General features: G+C 38.4%; 1 protein-coding gene across 3 annotated transcripts in view; it reads right to left on the reverse strand.

Moving 5' to 3' along the window:
- Positions 1-21184, reverse strand: part of RORB (RAR related orphan receptor B) — a 155455-nt gene that overhangs the window by 15009 nt on the left and 119262 nt on the right. For 2 of the 3 annotated variants that reach the window (XM_072150943.1, XM_072150942.1), the window contains exons 3-4: positions 12573-12714; positions 6284-6685 (exon numbers count right to left, since the gene is read on the reverse strand). In XM_072150943.1, the coding sequence (XP_072007044.1) occupies positions 6284-6685; positions 12573-12714 (544 nt within the window). Of the gene's footprint in view, positions 1-6283; positions 6686-12572; positions 12715-14925; positions 15107-21184 lie in introns of those variants that run through there. The other variant, XM_072150944.1, reaches the window with a different exon arrangement.

Raw genomic sequence — 21184 nt, forward strand, 5'->3', positions numbered from 1 at the left:
AATATTTACTAGTGGATTAAAATAATCAAATATATCAATATTTACTTCCTGATTTATCTTGAAGAACACCAAACATAATATAAGTATAAATATCTATCAACACTGATGTTAAAAAGAGTTTGAACTCACATAATAGGAGGAGATTAATCATCATTTTACAGATCTCAGTGCAATGTTTTACATCACATCTTTAAATGTTCGAGGTACTTGTCCAATGTAAGTCTGGCTTAATAGCAAAATGTTGTGGTAACATAAGCTCACCAATAGGTTTGCACAGGATAATACCAGCCTGTTATCACCCAGCAATAAATTTGGCACATTTTTAAAATGCTTAAAGGGAACCTGTCATCAAGTGTTCACATTTAAAACTAATTACATATAGCAATATAAAAGTTGATGTTAAAGCTTATTTTATAATGAAGATCCATTGCTGCAATCACCAAAATTCAACTTAGAAAAAGCACCTGTTTCTTCACGAGCACTGACCCTTGAGTAATTTGGGGCATCTCCCTTTTGCTTGAGTGTCATCATAGTAGTGTACTCTCTCCTTCTTGCTAAGCAAGTCAATTTGCTTGAAAACTTATAAAGACATGGCAAGAAGGGAGGGGGGAAGAGGAAGCTCTGACTCCCTGACTAAAGGGTCTATGACTATGGAAAGGAGCAAGGTACTTTTTTAAACTTTAATTTTAGATGATTTTATTGTAAAATCAACTTTAGCATAGACATGTGCATATAGGTTTAAATGTAAAAATCGAAGGACAGCTTCCCTTTAATCTGAAATTTAAAAAGGAGCAAAGGCACACAGGTGATCAGAAGAGACTTTTGGAAGCTCCTTGCCCTTTTCTTCAGCTGAAATAAGGAAATATGTACATGTATAATATCAAGCCAATCTCAAGCCATTTGGACCTGAGGAAAGAAGCAATTTGCTCCCAAAACGTTTGCACACACTCTTGTCTTTTTTTGGTTGTGTGTTATAATAGTACATATATTATCCTACATATAGGACATATATTATCCTACCTGATTCTGTATGTAATAATATATAATGTAATATATAGAATAATATATTAGACAATATAGGCAATTCCCAAGTTGTGTACAAGATAGGTTCTTTAGATTTGTACTTCAAACTCGTATGTAAGTTGGAACCCATATATTTTATAATTGTACATCCAGACAATTTTTTTTTTGTTCCTGTGACAGTTGGATTTTCAATTTTTTTTGCTGTAATGGGAACAAGGTTTATCAATAATGCTTCATTACAGACAACTTGCAGCTGATCATTACATGTCACAGGGGTTAGAGAAGTCCGTCTGTAACTAGGGGTCGTCGGTGAGTAATGTGTTAAAGGAATAGTTGATTGCGGCACATCCTTAAAACAATGGGGCACATTTATCAATCAGTCTGAAAGTCAGAATATTTCCAGTTGCCCATGGCAACCAATCACAGCTCAGCTTTCATTTTACCAGTAAAGGGGAGCTGTGATTGGTTTCCATGGGCAACTAGAAATATTCTAACTTTCAGACTGCTTGATAAATCTGCCCCAATGTATTCTTTTTTGGGAACTTCTTAAAAACATTGCAGTTCTAATTCCTACTAAACCTGTGATGTTTTGAAGAAGCTTCCAATAAAGAATACATTAGGAAATTCGGTGATCAACTTTTCTTCTGGCGTACTCAATGTGAACCTGCAGCCTTAGCAGGCAACACGACTGCACTCCTATTAAATGCTGGATAACTGTGGCTATTCTCCTTTCAGTGTGGAACTCTATCACAATCAACATGGTCAACTGCATGACTGTTTACCTTATCTTTACTATTGGGTTTTTAAAGAGGACATGATGATTTGGGACACTAAACCACCCACATGTCCTTATGGACTGGTGGTTTAATGTCCAAAAACACCCTTTATGAAGTCCCTTCGTGACCACTATCAAAATAAAAAAACTTCATAGTTACACAGTTACACAGTGAAGCTGGCGCACTACACTGCGACTTCCCTACACATGTATAGCACTCGAGTTTCACTGAACAGCTGTGACAGAGCAGGGAGCACAAGAAATGAGTCTGATGTGCCTTATCGGACTCATCTCTAGGTAAGTATAAACATAGTGTCCAAAATAACCTTTGACCAAGTCCCTAAGGATCTGTGAGTAGTTTAGTGTCCTAAATCGCCATGACAGGTCCTCTTTAAATTGGGGGCCGTCTGTATTATAAATTTGTACAATGTGTCCATTTTTCCCCACTTATCACTTATATTCCACTTTTACTCCTTCTCAAATACTTTTCTACTGTACCGGGAATGAGTCTCACTGACGAAAATAAGCAAAATGAGCAAATGTAAAGAAGTTACGTTGGAAATGTACTGTAATAAAGGACTAATTGATATAATGAAACAAAGTATCATTGTCTGGAACTCAGTAGGATGATAATGACATACTGTAGCTAGGCACTAGGTGTCACTTACTAGCATTAACAGCATTTTACATAACATCAATGAACCTATTAACAGTAACTATTCATGGCGAATGTGATACTCATCTAGAGAGAACTTTGTCATGTTTTACCCATTGTCTAGACACATTAGCAGATTTAGCATTTTAGTGCATAATGACAAATAAGACCTACAACAGGAAGACATACATTAAATGGATTTTAATTCCAAAATACACTAGAATATTCCCTATTGACTAAGTGCTTGTTCTAGCACATTTTCGGCAGTGGAGCCAACCTGTTCTGTTCTTAACAATGCATAGACATTGAACAAGTTATCCGCTATCTCATGTTTATTGATTAGGATGAAAGGGAAGAGATGTGAGCGTACACTGCTTTGCAGCAGAAGGCCTGATACATGAGGCTTCATTTAGACCTCTTGGATCTCATGGAGAAAGGTGGGGGATCAGAATCAAATTCTGTCCTTCTGGCAGACACTCTGTCTACCTAACCAGACTCCATTCATGAGTGTACTATGCAGGAACATTGATATATGTGACCGGAAGATTAGATGAGCATAGCTTTTACGTAAATCCTGACAGCTGTTTCTCAGCCAATACCACAGAATAAAACAAAGCTACAGTATCTAATTTGGTAGTTTTCAATTTTGAAATCCAAAAACTTAATATGAATGTGGAATTAACTTCTACAGACTTAAGTAAAATAAATAAAATAAATTAAGTACAAAGTAAGGTTAAATTTGCAACAGAAATTTTTGCACGTTTCCCATTCATTTGAAATGACAAAATAAAGGAAGAAAGGAATTCACATCTAAGAAATGGTTTTCAGCCATAAAAATTTCTCCAACAATCCTACTGATTAGAGATGAGCGAGTATACTCGTCCGAGCTTGATGCTCCTTCGAGTATTAGCGTACTCGAAACGGCTCGTTGCTCGAAAGAGTATTTCGCCTGCTCAATAACGAGCTTTCACTTAAGGAAACACAATGAAGAACACAGTGAAAACAGTGAACACAGGATCATTTAAGTGGAGAACACAGTGGAGAACACAGTGAAGAACACATTGCAGATGTTTCCGTATATCTGCTAACTTATCCGAAGACACAAGTGCAGAACGATGTTCTTCACAATAGTATGTGAAAAACAATATGTGTGAAGCATCTGCAATGTGTTTTACACGCATATTGTTCTTCACATACTGTTGTGAAGAACATCGTTCTGCACTTGTGTCTTCGGATAAGTTAGCAAGTGTACAGAAACATCTGCAATTTGTTCTTCATTGAAGAACAAATTGCAGATGTTTCCATACATCTGCTAACTTATCAGAAGACATGAGTATGGAAAGGTGTTCTTCACAATAGTACAATATGTGTGAAGAACACATTGCAGATGTTTAACACGGGTCATTCTCCTTTTAGAAGTTCCATGAATATTCAATTGAATAAAAAAAAGAAGAAACAGGACTGACTTCCTTATTTCTTAATAAAATGACACATTTTATTGCAGAGCCTTAGTCCCCTTGAAAAATGCATCAGGAAAAGTTTGACTTGAGTAATGAGCACTCGAGCATTTTAGTGCTCGCTCATCTCTACTACTGATGCCATGTGTACATATGTTAATACTCTAGGCTTATGACCTTTTATGGAATACTTCAACTATATCTAAACGTTTGATAGAATTGCAGAAATTGACTGCAAATGATAATATACTTAATTGAAGAGATATATTCATGTGTCTTTTTTCTTCCCTGCCTTTCTTGCTTATTTAACCCCTTAAAGGAAATATAGCATTTGTTTTATGCACTGTGAACTAAACATACCTTTTTTTAAAAAAAATTTACCCTTTTTTTTTACACAATTTTAATTTATGTTTTACAGAAATACCAACAATAATGAACTTCTTATCTGTTAACAATCAACGTCTTATCACCATCGTATAAACAGTTACCTCACTTTATTGTTACTTTAAGACATCATTAACCAAACTACCTTGAGAATGCTGTAGCTATACTGATGCAGAAACATATCTTGCTTAATCCATGATCCGAGTGACATATAAATGGTTAAAGGGGTATTCCCATCTGGGCATTTACATTTAATTAAATTCATTGGTCATATGTAAACATTTCTTCAATTGGATGTTATTAAAAAAAATGTTCCTGTGTGAAGATAATTTCTCAAAAATGTAGTGATATGGTCCCTTAGAAATGAGATAGCTTCCCCAGATACGACCACATCACACTCTGGCAGTGGTGGCCAGATATGCGCTATTGAGTCCTGCCGGACCACCAGGATTCAGAAATCATAACCACAGGACGGCTGTGGGACATGTAGTAACTCCTCGGACATTTCATATACAAAAACAATTTGTTTCTTTGTGCAATCCATCCAGCAGAGGTGGCCGCATCCAAGGAAGATATCTCGTTTCTAAGGGACAACATGGCTACATTTATGAGAAATTACCTTCACACAGGAACAGTTTTTTTAATAACATCTAATTGAAGAAATGTTTACATATGGCAGATTAGTGAAACTGAATGTGAGTGCTCAGATGAGAATACCCCTTTAACACCCGTGATCAGTGCCGATACCATTCATGGGTGTTAACAGTGGATGTTTGCTGCATAATGCCGTAAACAACCATTGTGTATAATGAGAGCTCAGCTCGTATGCCCTCTTTATGTAGCCGCTTCCGCACAATGAATTTGGGGAACGTCACGGTGTGGCAAGGGGTTAAGCAGTTTATGTAAATTACCAATTTCCTGTACACCACTGCAAAACTGATCAGATAAAGGAACCTGATAATGTTTCTTAATGAATTAAACCTTTGCAGACAGTCACTGGAAAGTGTAGTCTCCTTAGATAGGAGAAACATCAAGAGGAATATTCTCTAGGTATGGAAAAATTTTAAGTAAACCAAGCCTAAAGCCGCTATGCTGATTTAAAAAATGTGTTTGTCAGCATTCTGAAACATTTTAGTAGTTTATAGTAGATTATTACCTGATCCAGTGGTGAGTTCCGGGGAGGAGACGTTGGCAGCTGCAGACTGTGTGTGCCTGTGTAAGTCTTCTCTCATCTACACTTATCCAGCTCCCTCGCCCCTTTCCACTTCCTGTCATGTACATTGAGCAGACAGGGGAGAAGGAAGGTGTGGAAGAGAGCAAGAATGCATGAGGAGACAAAGGCACACACAGCCTGCAGCTGCCCCTCCTCCAGGACTCGCCACATGCTACTGGCATGGAGCCAGGTTGTGTAAAATAAACTATTATAAACTGCTAAAATAATTCATAATGCTGACAAATCATATTTAAAATCAGAATAGAATAGGCTGCTGGAACCGGTCACTAGCTCAAATTAACATTCCTGGTGACAGGTTCCCTTTAAACATTAGCCTACTTATCTGCATGAAGTGTAGCTCAGAAAGCTTTCAGTTGCACTGCTTACTACAGGTGAAAGAGCAGGATAATGGTACAGAGTAGCTGCTTTACTTACTGAATTATATTTAGTATATTAAGTTTTATGAAAAAAAAAATGCTTTAAAGGTTGTGGTTTGGTGCTTTTCCACAAGATTTTCTGCAAATCCTACAAACCAAATTAAAAATATAAAATATGCAAACATATATATATACCCAATAATAGCACTCATAAAGTGAAAAATTTCTATTGTGACATGAGGACAGCTATGGCACAGCAGATATGTTTGTGAGTGCACGCTGTTTAATACAGGGTAGAAGAAAGAAGCTCAAGAGATCACACACAGATTTGCATCATTCATTTTTATACTTATCCATATCTGCAGGAGCAAAACTGTTTGATGATATTAATCAGCTTACCTATTTCACCCATGCTTATTCCAGGTGTAATCTGTCCATTGTTGAAAGAGCTATACATAAATAAGTTTGGTACGGACGTAAGGTCATAAATAGGTTCTTGCTTTATTTGTTTCATTCCAGTTATGTCTATGCCTGACTGGTCCGGAGAGGGCTGCGCAGAATCCACACTGTAGTAGGCCTCAGATTTAGGCAGATCAATGACATGTCCATTGGAGTAAGTGCCTCCTGTCTCATTGTTGAGATTGCTTAGACCATTACTGATGTTACTGCTATATACCCTGGCTAAGGCCTCTGCCTCTCCACTTTGCTGTTGTCTCTGTTCTTGTAACCGTTGCTGGTGTTTTTGGACTTCAGCATACAGACTATCTCGCTGTTTTTTTGACATTCGTCCAAATTTCACAGCTAGAAAAAGTAAAAACAAGACTAGATGTTAATGTATGAAAACATAAAATTGTAATCTCTTTTTTGTAGTTCTTCCTTGTTGCATACATTTTGATTTATACCATTTTGTAAGACTTTATGATCACTTTTTATTGAAATTGTTACGAGTCAAAAAATAGTAAGGAAGTGGACATTTGGATATTTTTTCTCCATTATGGCGTTCAATGTATGAGATAATTATTGTTATATTTCAATAGATTGTGAATATTTTTTATGTGGGATACATAATATGTTTTTTAATGAATTTATTTTTATTTTATTTTTATGTGTCCTAGAGAATCATTTTTATATAGTGAAAGCCATGAAAGCCTCTGAGAGGCTCCAAACATGATAAACGATCAGCCCTGGATGACATCACCAATATGGCTGTGGTTGGTTTCAGGTGCCAGCACCAACCGGCTGCAATAATCTGTCTAATGCAGCAGACACTTAAACCCTGCTGCAAACCTTCTCCATATGTTGAAGGGTTGGGAAGTGGTTAGTTACAGTATAAGAAACAGGTTGCACTAAACCTATGAGGGCAGTGATAGTGCTACAAAACTTATGAAATGGACACTTTATCCTTTGAAGGGGCAGGGGTTACACTAATCTTATAAATGGGCATGGAATTTATAAAGAGGCAGGGAAGCAATAAAGCTATGGGGACGGAGGGGTACTGTTTTCATGGGGAAGTAGGGTAGGGGAGTGAACTTATAAGGTGGCACGAATTCTATTAGAAAGTACAAAACTTATGAGGACATTAGCACAGACAATACACATTTAGGGGTACTATCCATTTTAAGGGGACACTATAGACTATCAGGGTGTACTACAACCTGTCAGGCATCCCAACAATGATTATTGCTGTGTAAGCTTACAGGGAAATGTTTTGTAGTATCTATAAAATGTCTGGAATACAAACATATACTGCTTCTTGCCTTAAAAAGGAGAAAACGCTATATGGACCTTTTCTTTAAAGACTTTACACAGTATATTTTCCTTGTAATATTTTTATGAAATTAAAGGCATGGGTCTGCGGAAATGTGGAAACATAATACATTCATTTGTGAACTTGGGGGGGGGGGGAGGGGGGAATAATCAAGACTTGTACTGGTGACTAGACCCCCTTACGCTACCTGCATGCTACATGGACAAACAGTGGTGCAGAGTGGGCCATGTTGGGCCATGGAGGGGACATTCCCTGGAGCAGGTTATAGCACAAATTCTACGCCAGGCAGGGCTTCTGCCACTCCTTTTCCTGATGACATGTCAGCTCACAGTAGAGAATTCCTCCCTTGGAGAGCAATGAATATATTATACAGCAGACGGAAGTTGTCATTTGAAATTTTCCTCTCTGGGGCTCACTGGTTAGAGCCAGGTAAAGTTTCACATACTTCACTTCAAACACCATATAACACAGACATTTTTTTATAAAAACATATTTAGCAACCTAGCAAAACATCACTCTGGTGACAGGCTCCCTTTAACTAAACAATTTGCTGTAGCGAATAATGGAAAATTACGTTTCTATGACTGTCATGTCACCCCAATGTGATCATTCTTAAACCTCCCTAGAAAGATGTAGACAGAGTGATGGAGACAAATCTCATGCAACCCAGGATACAGTAACTTGTATCACCTCTTTATGTTGGCAGATATGGATCTTAACAAACTCTTGGTATTTTGTTTCTTTAGGTAAAAGAGAGTGGAGTAGAACCATCATTGTCTGATTTGCATCCTTGGATAAATCATCAAATATTATTTATGGCATTCCCTTTTTAAGGTAAAATCTCCCCCTTAACTTAAAGGGGTATTCTCGTCTGGGCATTCACATCCAGATTAATTAATCTGCCAAATATAAGTTTCTTCTTCAATTAGATGTCATTAAAAAATATTTACCTGTGTGAAGATAATTTCTCATAAATGTAGTGATATGGTCCCTTAGAAACAAGACTGTGCCCATGGATACGGCCACCACTGCTCAATAGCGCATTTCTGGCCAACTTCTTCACACAGGAACATTTTTTTTAATAATATCCAATTGAAGAAATGTTTACATATGGCAAATGAATAAAATTAAATGTGAATGCCCAGATGGGAATACCCCTTTAATAAAAATCATCTCCAAAGACTTATGCAAATGATCTGGCAGGAGTCACATTTTGTCTCTGGGGCTCTTTTGAACCTAGATTCTTTTATTTATTTTGCTATCATATTAACCCCTTTGTGACCATACATTAAAGTGCTTTAATAAGCAGAGCATTTTTTAACAGATGTGTGCACTTATTGGTCAGGTTAAGGGCCATGACTTTCTTTTTCTGTGCAGTACTGTAAAAATTTTTGCTGCATTTTTTCATGAAACATAGGGATAGTTAACAATCCAAAAAAAGTTAAAGGGCATTTTTTCCATTTTTAGTTTTTTGTGGGTTAAAGTTACAAAAACTGGAGAAAAATATTTTTTTTGTATAGTATATTGTTTCAAACTAACTCAAAATGACCACTGTAAATTAATTCTACATTTTATTGGGGAAAAATGTATGTTTATTTTTAAATATTGATCAATATGTAATGTGTGTTTTAACTTTATATGTCCCCCATGAGGTCATAACAAATTGATTTAACATTTTTTTTTTACTTTCTTGTTTTCACCTATAACTGGGGCATCTATAAGAGCCCCAGTTACAGGGGGAAACGACCCCCTGTGGTCTGATCGGTGACGGCTCTGCTCCTCACTGAACCATGCTGCTTCAGTGCTGTGAAGGATTGGAGTGCTGTGAGGATTGGAGATGGAAGAAGTGGTAATAAACCTCATCTCCCTTCTCCCTAGAGCGCGATAAGCACAGGAGGAGAAGAAAACTGCAACAACGTCAGAAGACATAGCTGCAGACTTGAGAACCACACCCGCTGACGTCTAAAGTCAGTGGGTAGTTGGGAGTACAGTTAAAGATGAGAATGTAATAGTTTAAAAAATTGTTTAACAATGTACCATAATTGCTGTCTGTCCTAAAGGGGATTTTGCCTTCCTCTCTATCAATACTGTAGAATTATAGGTGATCTGAGAGACTGATTCTAAGTCTCCTTTCGACCTCATTAACTGTGTAACTTTGTACTATGTTGTATTGTGCTGTATATACAGTATATTAGCACACCAGTATGTATCAGATTCTTGCATGCTTTGTAAGGAGTTTTGTAAGGCAAAACTCTGGTTCTCTGTTATCATGTTGTAAATTCGGCAGGTATACAAGATCTCCATGAATGCCCTACAAGGCATTTACTACAGAGCTGGCATTGTATTTTCCTATTGTGCAATTTAAAAACCGAAAAGCTTAATAAAAACAGATTTGACAAAAAAATAAACAACACTGTCTTCACAGTGGTCCAGAAGGAAGAAATGGAAAATATATAATAGGCTAAATATATTATTGTGAAAGCAATTTTAAAACGTAGCTGGTAACAATAAGCAGTTGCTTGAGCTATTAATAAGCGCAATTTTATGAACAATATAAAATGGCTATTTTGCTTACATTGAGTACCCCACTGTTTTTATGTTTGTACAAATTGTTCTGAAAGCTTCGGCCATGAAACATTCAGAGACAGTGATGTCTGTGGTGAAGAGACTAATTGTTCTGCTAATTCTTTGGCCTGAACGGGGATGTTTCAACACAACAAAGACCAGAAGAGAGTGCACTGCTTTAAAGAGCTTGTTAAACTCATTCATTGTGTAGCTGCCAAATTCTAACTGGTATCTGATGTAATCAATAGACCAGACACGACAATGGTAACAGTCCTATATCGAATGCTCCTTAGGGTCTGTCTGGAACAATTGATCAACTGCTTTCAGTTAAAGAACACATTTACATAGGGTTTTCAATGATTTGATACAGTTGTTTCAATGACTATAACTATAACACATACTGGGTAAATGGTGCTTATGATATGTAAGATTTTTTTTATCTGCTACAGAAACTTTCACAAAATTACTGGAAAATACAATATTATACTTTTTTTCAAATTCCAATAATCACCCATGTTTGGTGTCATATGTGAAGCTACTCAAACTAATAAATCAGACATTCAATGGAATCTGTGAGTCTTCCGTTTATAATTAATAAGGGTGAACAATAAAGGGGTGAACCTACTACCAATGAATATTGTTCACTTCAATCAGCTAAAAAATATCTACCTATTACATAGTTTACTTTTAGCAAGAGAATGTGCCTGTGTCTTACAGTCTATAGGTCAGGAGGATCCAGCACTGCCAGGTGTCAAATACATTTTTTCTTGTATCTGATGGCCAAATCTGGGGTGCAACTTATAGTAAGGTCTATCGATAGTCCAAATCATATGGTAACTCTTAAAACTAAATCAATGTGATTTTCTATTACTGTAGAGTACCTTCACAAAGCAAACGTAAAAAAAAGCTAAAAAAAACCACTTAAACATATTATGAACTGTACTTTCCTACACTAAAACGCATTTGATTCAGAAAATTTACTGAACTCAATTGTTTTAATTGCTCTATAAAAGTAATAAAAATATACTCTGATTCCTATATTCTTGTATTCAGATGCTTCTAGGAACCCACAATGATCTCATGGTTTCCTGATTCCCTTCCAGTGATTGGAAATAGTCACATTTTCTCATTGAGAGAGACTAAGGCAGGGTCGGCACCAGCACTAGTCATACGCACTAGTCATACCTGGGCAAGAGCTGCTGGGGGTAGGGGGCCCACATACTGGATCCATAGGGCTGACAGGGGCTTTATGTAAAAAAACCATGATGGGGCTGTTTGGGATGATAAACTAGCGAATATTTTAGGGAACAGGAGACTGTTTTAGCTGCATAATTTTTAATGGGGCTCCTGAGGCTACTATGGCACAGGGGCCTACTGAAACCTGAAGCTGACCCTTAGTACAGAGGCTTGTGGTATAGGATCAGTGACGTTGCAGTTCCTTTACCATTTATTTTTTTGAGTATTATGATATATTTTAATAGAATGTAACAAGTCAGACAGCTAGTCAACACACTTATGTTGTTATCCATGAGGTGAGTTGACCTTGAACAAGCTGCTGGTCCAAAATTTAAAACTACATATTTTCTGAGTAACCACTTTTACTATCATTAGAAGCTGATAGAAATGTAATAATTGTGACCTTTTTGTCACATGGCCACATGTCGATGAGTAGCCTTAACAGTAAGAAAGCTTTCCGAGAGCCATACATTTTTTAGGTTTCTTTTCATGTAGCTGAATTAGATTTGAAACACAAGTTGCATTTTGTGAATAGCATTATTTCTGGGTAAATATATGTTATAACTTATAGCAAGGAATCATTTTACTGCTTTCAAATACAAATAAAGTAATACATTAAACGTTGTTTTCCATTGCCTTATACTGAGAGCCATAGCTTTTCCATCATGGCATCATGGGTGTAGCTGTATTTGATGTAGCTGTTAGGCCCTACTTATAGCCTTTGTAATACCATTTAAATCTTAGTGTGAAAAAGGAAAGGGATAAACTGTCAGAAGTACAATCATCTTTGGTCTTGGACATATGTAATACATGACAATATGTAACTACATCCAGGTATATGTATGTGTGCTGTATATATTGCCGTGCAGGAATGGGTTAAAACTTTTTGAAAATGATTTGCTTGAACAAAGATAACAGTAAGACTTAAGACTTTCAAATTCTCAGATACTTTTTTCTAATCCAACCTGTATAGAGAGGTTGTGTGACCTTCTCAGACATCATAATTCCAATTCTCTACTTCATACAAGGAATATTGCTCTTTTGGTGCTCCTATTGCATCTCCACTCCATTACATGAGAGTTTCAAAAGCATAAAATTTTATGAAGGAAGTTGACTTACCATCTCTAGACATTCCCAGGGCAAGACACTTTTGCAGTCTACAGTGTTGGCAGCGATTTCTATTTGTTCTGTCAATTAAACAGTTCCTCTGCCTTGGGCACGAGTAAGAGGCATTGTTTTGTTGACTCCTTCTGAAGAATCCCTGAAACATAAAGATATAATAAAGCATAAGCTTGTTATTCTTGTTAATTAGATGTTCGGTAATGAAAGATTCAGCATTAGAGCAACTGAATTTTGAGGCTATTGATTTGTATATAATTTGCTGTCTTGCTGGATAACATTTTTTGGTCCTAATAAGATGTCTCATAGCCTCAAACAAAGCTCTATGTAATGCAGGAAGATAAAATAAAGAGCACACTAAAACTTACTAAATAATTAAACTGTGGTAGGGATGCATTTACTGGGGGACATTTTTCATATGCCAGAGATATATATGCCGATTCTGGCCTCCTGATGCATTCGGCGGGGTGGCTGCGCCAACATCCTGGCATAGGATTCCTTTGCACCCTGCAACTTTTCAGTCATGAAAGATCACTGGCTGTAGCAAGTGTACAGGCGTGGGGTAGAAATACCCCTCACTAACCCACTCTGTCACTGCACGCCCAACTGCGTATTTCAGGGCTTGTATGCCAAGTCCTGATAAATGTCCCCCATTGCCATATAATTAAAGCTGCTTTAAAGAAACTTTAGGTGACCTAAACAATACTTTTTGTCTGTTTATGTAGATGGGGAAATAGTCTTGTACCAAATCCACACTTTTTATTTAATAGTATGCTGCTTTGATGCTTATAAATGGTGAAATAAAACCTTCCTGATATCGGGCTTCTAATTTCCTCACTCCAGATGTACCAAAAGCTACAGAGATCCACAAGAACAAAGCAGAAGTATGAATGGAAGTAGTGGCAAGGTGAGCAGGGCCGCCATCACTGGGGGTTTAGTCAGACTGTGTTCATGTGCCCCCCGTTTTGCAATCATAGGCGGGGCCCATAGGAGTCAAAGTACCCCTCAATAGCGATCAGCGCTTTGTGAGTCTTTATCTATATATAAGAAGGGTCAATAAGCTGGGGTTATCTATATAACGAAGGGACATGTTCTAGAGCTATCTATATACAGGGTATGGGAACGTTGGGTCCGCTCATTTTGGTATATAACGGGAAACTCATGTGTTCGGTGAAGGGGGGTACCCAAAAAAAATTCCAGTCAGGAGCCCCAAAATTCCTTGGCCCTGAGGAGGAGTAGTATTAGTTTAATATTTTAAAAAATTCTGGAGAAATTCATATTTTACTGGTACTGTTACATCAGTGTCAGCGTCTTCCTCTGCCCACAAAATGTGGTTTAGGATGCGTTGATTTTCCCTTTGTATTTTGCTTGACACTCCTAGTGTGAATTGTGATTGATATTGTTGGCTGTATTGAGACTAACTGCAACCAATGGACAACATCATGTGATTATTTCATGTCAGTTGTTTTCTGAAGTCAAGTCATATACAGAAATTCAATGAATCTTTTATCATAGACGAATATCCATACTATGGAGAATTTTCTCCTTTATAGAGTTAATGCCCAAGACTAAAAAAACCTACTAAATAAATTGCATAAAACTTTTTTTTCATGTATTTTAGGCTCTTATCACCAATATATTCTTTAGTCCTCAAGTTTTGTCCACAATATGTAATGCTACATGGAATATGTCATCAGTTAAATGTAGACTGTTATGGTTGTAGTTACTATAACCATACACATTACTGTTAGTGATAAAATATACAGAAAGTAATTAATTTGTTTGGGATGTGTTACATTCACAGGTGTATTTTTAATCAGGTTTTGCAAACCTGCTAGGAGATATTCAGTGAATGTATAATGCACCTTAAATAGAGGCATTAGCAATTCAACATGAGAAAAGAATCACATAGCATATTGAAGAGGTCTACAAACTATAGTTAACATGAGTTATAATATAATGCATTAAAAGAGGAATGTGTGCAGTTTATGTGGGTGTATAGGAATAATACTTAAAGTCACACCATCAATAAATGCCTGCTAAAATGTCTAGGTTCATATATAAGGCACACTGGACTATAAGGCGCACCTGATTATAAGGATGAATGACCAGCAGGTGGCAGACCTGTGCACAGTTCAAGGCAGCTGTTGTCTGTAAGTAAGGTTCATATATAAGGAACACTGGACTACAAGGCGCACCTTTGATTTCTGAGAAAATCAAAGGATTTTTTCTGAGCCTTATAGTCCGAAAAATACGGTAAATGGAAAGTAATCGTTTACAATGTATAACTTAATCTTAGTGTATGTCAACAGATTTTATTCAGATTTACTGATGGTAGACTGCCCTAACATACCTGATGTTTTGGTTTCCTAGGTGATGGTGTTTTTCTTATGCCTTGGAACGGTAGGATTCTTCAGAAAATGACTTTATGAAAGTATGCAAGTGAGCTATAGGCACTGTGGTGCCTCTTGGCACCCCTGGCTGTTAATATATGCACGCCCCCACTCTCTGCTGGTCCGGCCTGCCGATCCACAAACAGCCGGTGACTTGGCAGTTTACAAGTCTTACATAAGCGCACTGATACTTTCCCTGCGCGACTGCTCAATGTTGTCACCTGACGTACACCACAGCACCTCATTCCATTATTTTACAAAGTCATTTTCTGAAAGATCCTGCCATTCCAGGATATGAGATAAAGGATCCATCCCCTGGGAAACTGATATGTTTGGACAGTCTACCATTAGTATCTGACAATGGATGTCCTTTAAAGTATAGTCAAATATTGCCCCTCCGGCAATCTGGCACACTCTGCTCACTCCACAGGTGCACTGCACTGGTTTTGATAACTAGGTGGGTCACTGTATGCATGTTTTTCTCAATTACATGAAATCAGAATAAACCTTTCCCATTTTCGGTCAACAAGGATTGCTAAAATTATTTATTTTTGCCAAATAATAGAATCGGGAGAGAGAGTCCATAAGCTGATGTAGTGTCTTTGGAAGCATTTATTGGCAACGTCTGAGTTAATTAGAGACACACCTGTGAATGTATTTGAAGGCGCACCTGAAACACATTGCAGCTTTTTGTAACATCATTGGAAAGTTTAGAGAAATCATCCAAAATACCAAAAGAATTGTGGGCTTGAACAAGTTTAGTTTATCCGTTGGTGCAATTTCCAGATATGCCTCATTCATCTGCACAATAAATTATACTCAAGTACAAAAAAGATGGGCTTCTCCAGCTCAGGAAGGAGATGGGTTCTGTGTCCCAGAGATGAACATGCTTTTGTCTGAAATGAGCATATCAACAGAAGAAAAAATAGCAAAAGACCTTGTGAAGAGTCTGGCTGAAGCTGGTAAGAGTGTCATCATCAACAGTGAAACAGATACTATTCTGCCAGGAAGAAGCCAAAACAAACATAAAAAAGCCAGGCTAATGTTTGCAAATGCACATAAAAACAAAGACCTTCATTTTTGGAGACATATCCTGTGGTATGATGAAACTAAAATTGAGCTGTTTAGCCATAATGACCATCTTTAGGTATGGAGTAAAAAGGGAGAAGCTCGCAAGTCTGAGAACACCATCCCATCTATGAACGCGGGAAAGGTGGCTTTATGTTGTTGGGCTGGGATGGACTGGTGAACTACACAAAATAAATGGCATCATGAGGAAAGAACATTATGTGACAATACTGAAGCTCTGTCTCAAGACATCAGCCAGGAGCTTGGGCGCAAATGTGTCTTCCAAATGGACCATGACCCGAAGCATACTGCCCAACTGGTTACAAAGTGGCTTAAGGGTAACAAAGTCAATGTTTTGGAGTTGCCATCACATACACTTGATCCAATTGGAAATTTATGGGCAAAGCTAAGAAGGCAGGTGTGAGCAAGGTGACCTACAAATATTGCTTAGTTAAACAAGTTCTGTCAGCAGGAATGGGTCCATATTTATTCCAACTATTGTGAAAAGTTTGTGAAATATATCCTAATTGGGTAATCCTAATTGACTTAAAAAGGGCAAAGGTTTATTCTGAATTCATGTCAGATAGTGAGAAAACCATGCATGTGTGTCTTTTTATATACAGTATGTAAATTTCTAGTGTCAGCTGCATTTTCAGCTTTTTCTATGTAGTTAGGTCTTTAGAAGTAGTAAAGGAAGTTAGGGTGAAAAGTTTTACTTAGGACATTGCTATCAGAAAAAAGTAATAGTGGTGTAATGATGCTGCTAAGATTGGTTCTATAAATATGAGGTTTACTTGCTTTTGAGGAGGTCCTAAGAGAAAGGGAGTGGGGCAATTGTTATGTTTTTCACAGCAAGCTATGATAACAATGTCGCTTATAAGGCAAGACCATTAATTAGAAAGGAGGATGTTGAAACTACAAACTGATACATAATAGTGTATTATTTTAGATGTAGTTGAAATTTAGATCTTTGAAAGATGCAAAGTCATATTTCTACAACTCAATATAACATGTGAGACTTTATAAATACACATTTAAATTGCATCTTCAATTAAAATAACTAGGCACATTAGCAGAGCCTTGGCTGCATGTGGCAGGGGTCATATAGTACGGATGAAAGAAAGTGAAAACCATAGGATGAGAGTTATAGTTCTTCCATTTACTTTTCTTAGAAACAAAGTTTATGCATCCAACTTGTTTCTGCTGTAAGGCTTGTTCTATCTACTGTATTTAGGTGCTCTGAATGGTAGCTTCATTAACCATGACCCAGTACAGTAAAATATCCAAGTACAATCTTGTGGCTCACCCCATAAACTAGTAGAAAAACTGCAATGTATCCAAGGGGCTTCCAAGTATGTGTATGCCGTCCATTGGAAGTCTCAGAACTAGAGGAAAGCATTGACATATTCTTATAGTATATTCTGCATCCACATATCCTTATATTATGTTTACATTTCCTCTAGCTTTATTGCTGTTTGTTTCTAAAGCCATTTTACAGATTGTTTCTTAATACGCCATCAGTTTAAGCGGTACTACTTGTTTTCCCTCTCTTCCAATTACATGGCTTTGCTTGTTAGCTTTAATACTTTATGTTGCCGTCATTAAAAGGAGTTTACTTCTGAAAAGTGTGTCATTGACTTTTATTTGTGATGCTACCGTGGCTCTGCTGGAGCAGCCTACAGCACATAGCTTTGTGAAGGGTAAATAAGGCTATGTTTTGTACTACACTATTATTACATGATTTAGGCAATTAGGTAGTGATGCAAAAAGAGCAAACTGAGAACACACAAGGAACTGTAAAAAGATTTCTCCATCAGCCTGCACTGAGTAAACACAAAACTGTCCTAGATTTTGTGAAAACTAACTGAAGGCTAGTAAACTGGAAACTATATAGAAAATATATTAATAAGGGCAAAGTAAAGAAGTTGGAATTACAGATTAGAATTAAAGAGGATCCATCATTTCTCAAAACTTTCATTTTTGGTAAACACTTGTATTACCTATGAAATACACAATCTAGTCATTTGTGAAGTGAGTTAATTCACCTAGTGAGTCCCTGATTAACAAGCTGACCTGCTAATTCATACAGTGTCTAGAAGTCACTTTGTCTATGCAAGTCTATGGTAGCCTTGAAGTGAGCCTCATCAGCTATGCTTGCAGGGTGATTGAATTCACTATATCTTAGTTTACATTATGGTATATCCTGTACCAATGGGCAAAAGAAGCAGAAAGAAGGGTGCTTATGATAGGACACCTGAAATAGACTTTTTGTGGCTAGGAAAATATTTTTTTTTGCTAAAATATAACTCTTATTGACATTAAAGTGCAATTCTCTATTAAATTCTCCATAAAAGTTATATTTCTGCAAAAATAAAATCTCTTTCTAGGCACAAAAAGTCTAATTCAGGTGTTCTATCATAAGTACCTTTTTACTTAATTTTAAGATGGGGGCCAAGGATTTGTCCCACCTTTATACATCTCTTTTACTATAATGGGCAAAATAATAACATTTTTACCAACTTGTAGCTTTAATATAGAGGTAATATATTATATATGGTAATATAATATATAACTAATATACCACAATTTCTAATTAGATAGGCACTTTATATGTTATTTGGTGAAATGTAGGGGACGACAGACTCAGAAACTGCTATGCAGGGAGTAGGCAAAAAAACTACAATAATGTAAGCACTTTGAAAATCTTTGAATAGCACAGTGATATTCTGATCCGCTGTTATTCCAGCAAAATGAGTTATGAGTTGAAATAACTACCCGTTAGGCCATGTATCCTACAGGATATTGTGACATTTATTCTTGACCTTGTAGGAAGCATAACTAAGGAATAGTAAAATGCATTATATAATTATATACATTATATACATTATGATGCTGCAGAATTTTTACTTTTTGGCAAATATAATGTTTAACAAGATTTTAAGAGTGACAACAGTTCTTCTATATTATTGGTATCCAGTAAAATTGAATTTCCAGGATAGTGAGAAATATGCAAATATGTTTTCCAGGGTGGGAAAAGGGAAACAATGCCTCTTTTAGCTACCTTGAAAGGCAGCCCCCTTAACACCAAGCATGACAAGAAGCAAGAAGCACAAAGACATGATGTGGGGTTAAGCCAAACCAGTATATCTATTCTAGAAGGAACAGATTCCCAACTATAGACAGCACTGTTTCAACCTGGTTGGGTCTCCTCAGTACAGGGAAGGGAACTGGCTTGGCTGAGTGACAGGAAGTAGCGCTAATGTAGGCCCTTCTATATTCTTTATAACTTGGTATGATGTCCAGTCTTACTTAAAATGTTAATAGTATAGTTAATTATAATGATCAATACTTGTAAAATGGTCTGTTTACTAACATTCAAAGCTTGCTGGACAATACAGAAATTAGCTGGATTCTCCCTGATTCCACAGGTGTCATTGTCTATGGAGACTGGAGGACCATAACCTGATCTCCACAATGCAAAACAAATTCCTAAAAGTTGTTTTTTTAACCAGAGATAAGTGACACAACAGATTGTCCTTTCCATTACTACAAAAAAAAGGAATCTTTTCTAACCTTGGAATCACTTTTCTGAACTTTCTTGCCAGTAATCCAATTGAAGAACCCTACAATCAGCCTATCCCATAGCCAGAAACTGGCTTCTAATGGGGAACAATAGATTTCATACAAATGGACTGTGAATGGGGGGCGTGGCCTGATGCCGACCTAGGAGGACGTGCACCGCGGAGCTCCCGGGACCTGGCACCCTATCACCCTTCCCAGGCAGCCATCCTTACCTGTACCCCCTCCAGTCTGCTCCCCGGTGCCGCGGGTACTTGCCCCCATACTCCGGTGGCGGTATCGCGGCGGTCACCGGCTCCGTGAGGTCCCCTCCAGCACTTCACCTCCTGCGGCCTTCCACGTGTCCCGCGCGGCGGCGGGACCATAGCCGCCCGGCATCGCGGCTGTATACCGGAGAGGTGCTGAATACCGGGGGAGGGAACCCCCCCCCCCCGTGCTGTGCCGCCGACCCGCTGTGCTGCTGACCTGGGGGATCGTGGCAGCGCTCCAGCCAGCCCTGTATCCGGCCGGAGGCGCCATCTTACTGGACTCCCCTGCGCTGCCTGAGGCCTAGGCGCGCAGGGTTAACCCTGTCACTGCCGGACTGCAGCCAGGAATAAGGTAGGGAAGTAATTCCCCTGCTACTGCCCTCCTCTCACCTGGGGACCCCAAGCTGTGCAGCCCACCATACTCCCAGTGACCCCCTGCTCCTGGGTTTTGTTTTATATTAACCCTTGCAGTGCCGCTGCAATAGTCCACGTGGGTTTGGACTGTATCTCTGCTAATTACTGGACGCTAGGCTCCTCGATTGTTTATCACTGGCCCCCTCTGTCCAGACGCCATGGGTAACCGGAGGAGGACGGCTAAATTGCAAAAAGCGGCGTCCGGGGTGTCTGCGCCTCCATCGGATGATGAATCCATCCATGAAGATCCTCCATTCCAGTCCCTGGAACCCCTGGATGCGCAGGAATGCTCCACATCACAAGCCGTTCTTGCACAGATACAGTCAAACGCTGCAAAAAAATTGGGGAGATTCTCCCGCACACAGCCCTGCTCTCCTCAGGGGTCCCCAAACTCCTCTCCCTCCCTCTTTGAAGGCTCCCAGAGCCCGCCGCAGCTTGTAAGTTATGAGGAGGGCGCTGATCCGCCTGACGTGGCCACTGAACTGGACCGCAAATTTGCAGAGGTGCTGGCGGCCATTAATGGGTGCCAATCCAAACTGGTTACCAAGGTGGATGAGCTGCGACAAGACTTTGTTCTTTTAAGACACGATGTTCACAAAGCCAAAGAGCGAATAACAGAAACTGAACGCAGAATATCTGAAGTGGAGGATGTCCAGAGGCCTATGCCGACACAGATAAGAGAGCTTCAGCGCCAAATGTCTGCTTCCATCGACAGAGCTGATGACCTCGAAAACCGCCTGCGACGGAACAACGTCAGAGTGGTTGGCCTCCCCGAAAAAGTGGAGGGGTCTGACCCGGTATCCTTTTTTGAAAATTGGCTCAAAAATATGCTGCCTGCAGATACCTTCTCCCCGTTCTGCACAGTAGAAAGGGCCCATCGTGTGCCATTCCGCCCTGGCCCCCCAGGGGG

The sequence above is a fragment of the Engystomops pustulosus genome, chromosome 1 (assembly GCF_040894005.1).
Source record: "Engystomops pustulosus chromosome 1, aEngPut4.maternal, whole genome shotgun sequence".
Classification (NCBI taxonomy): Eukaryota; Metazoa; Chordata; class Amphibia; order Anura; family Leptodactylidae; genus Engystomops; species Engystomops pustulosus.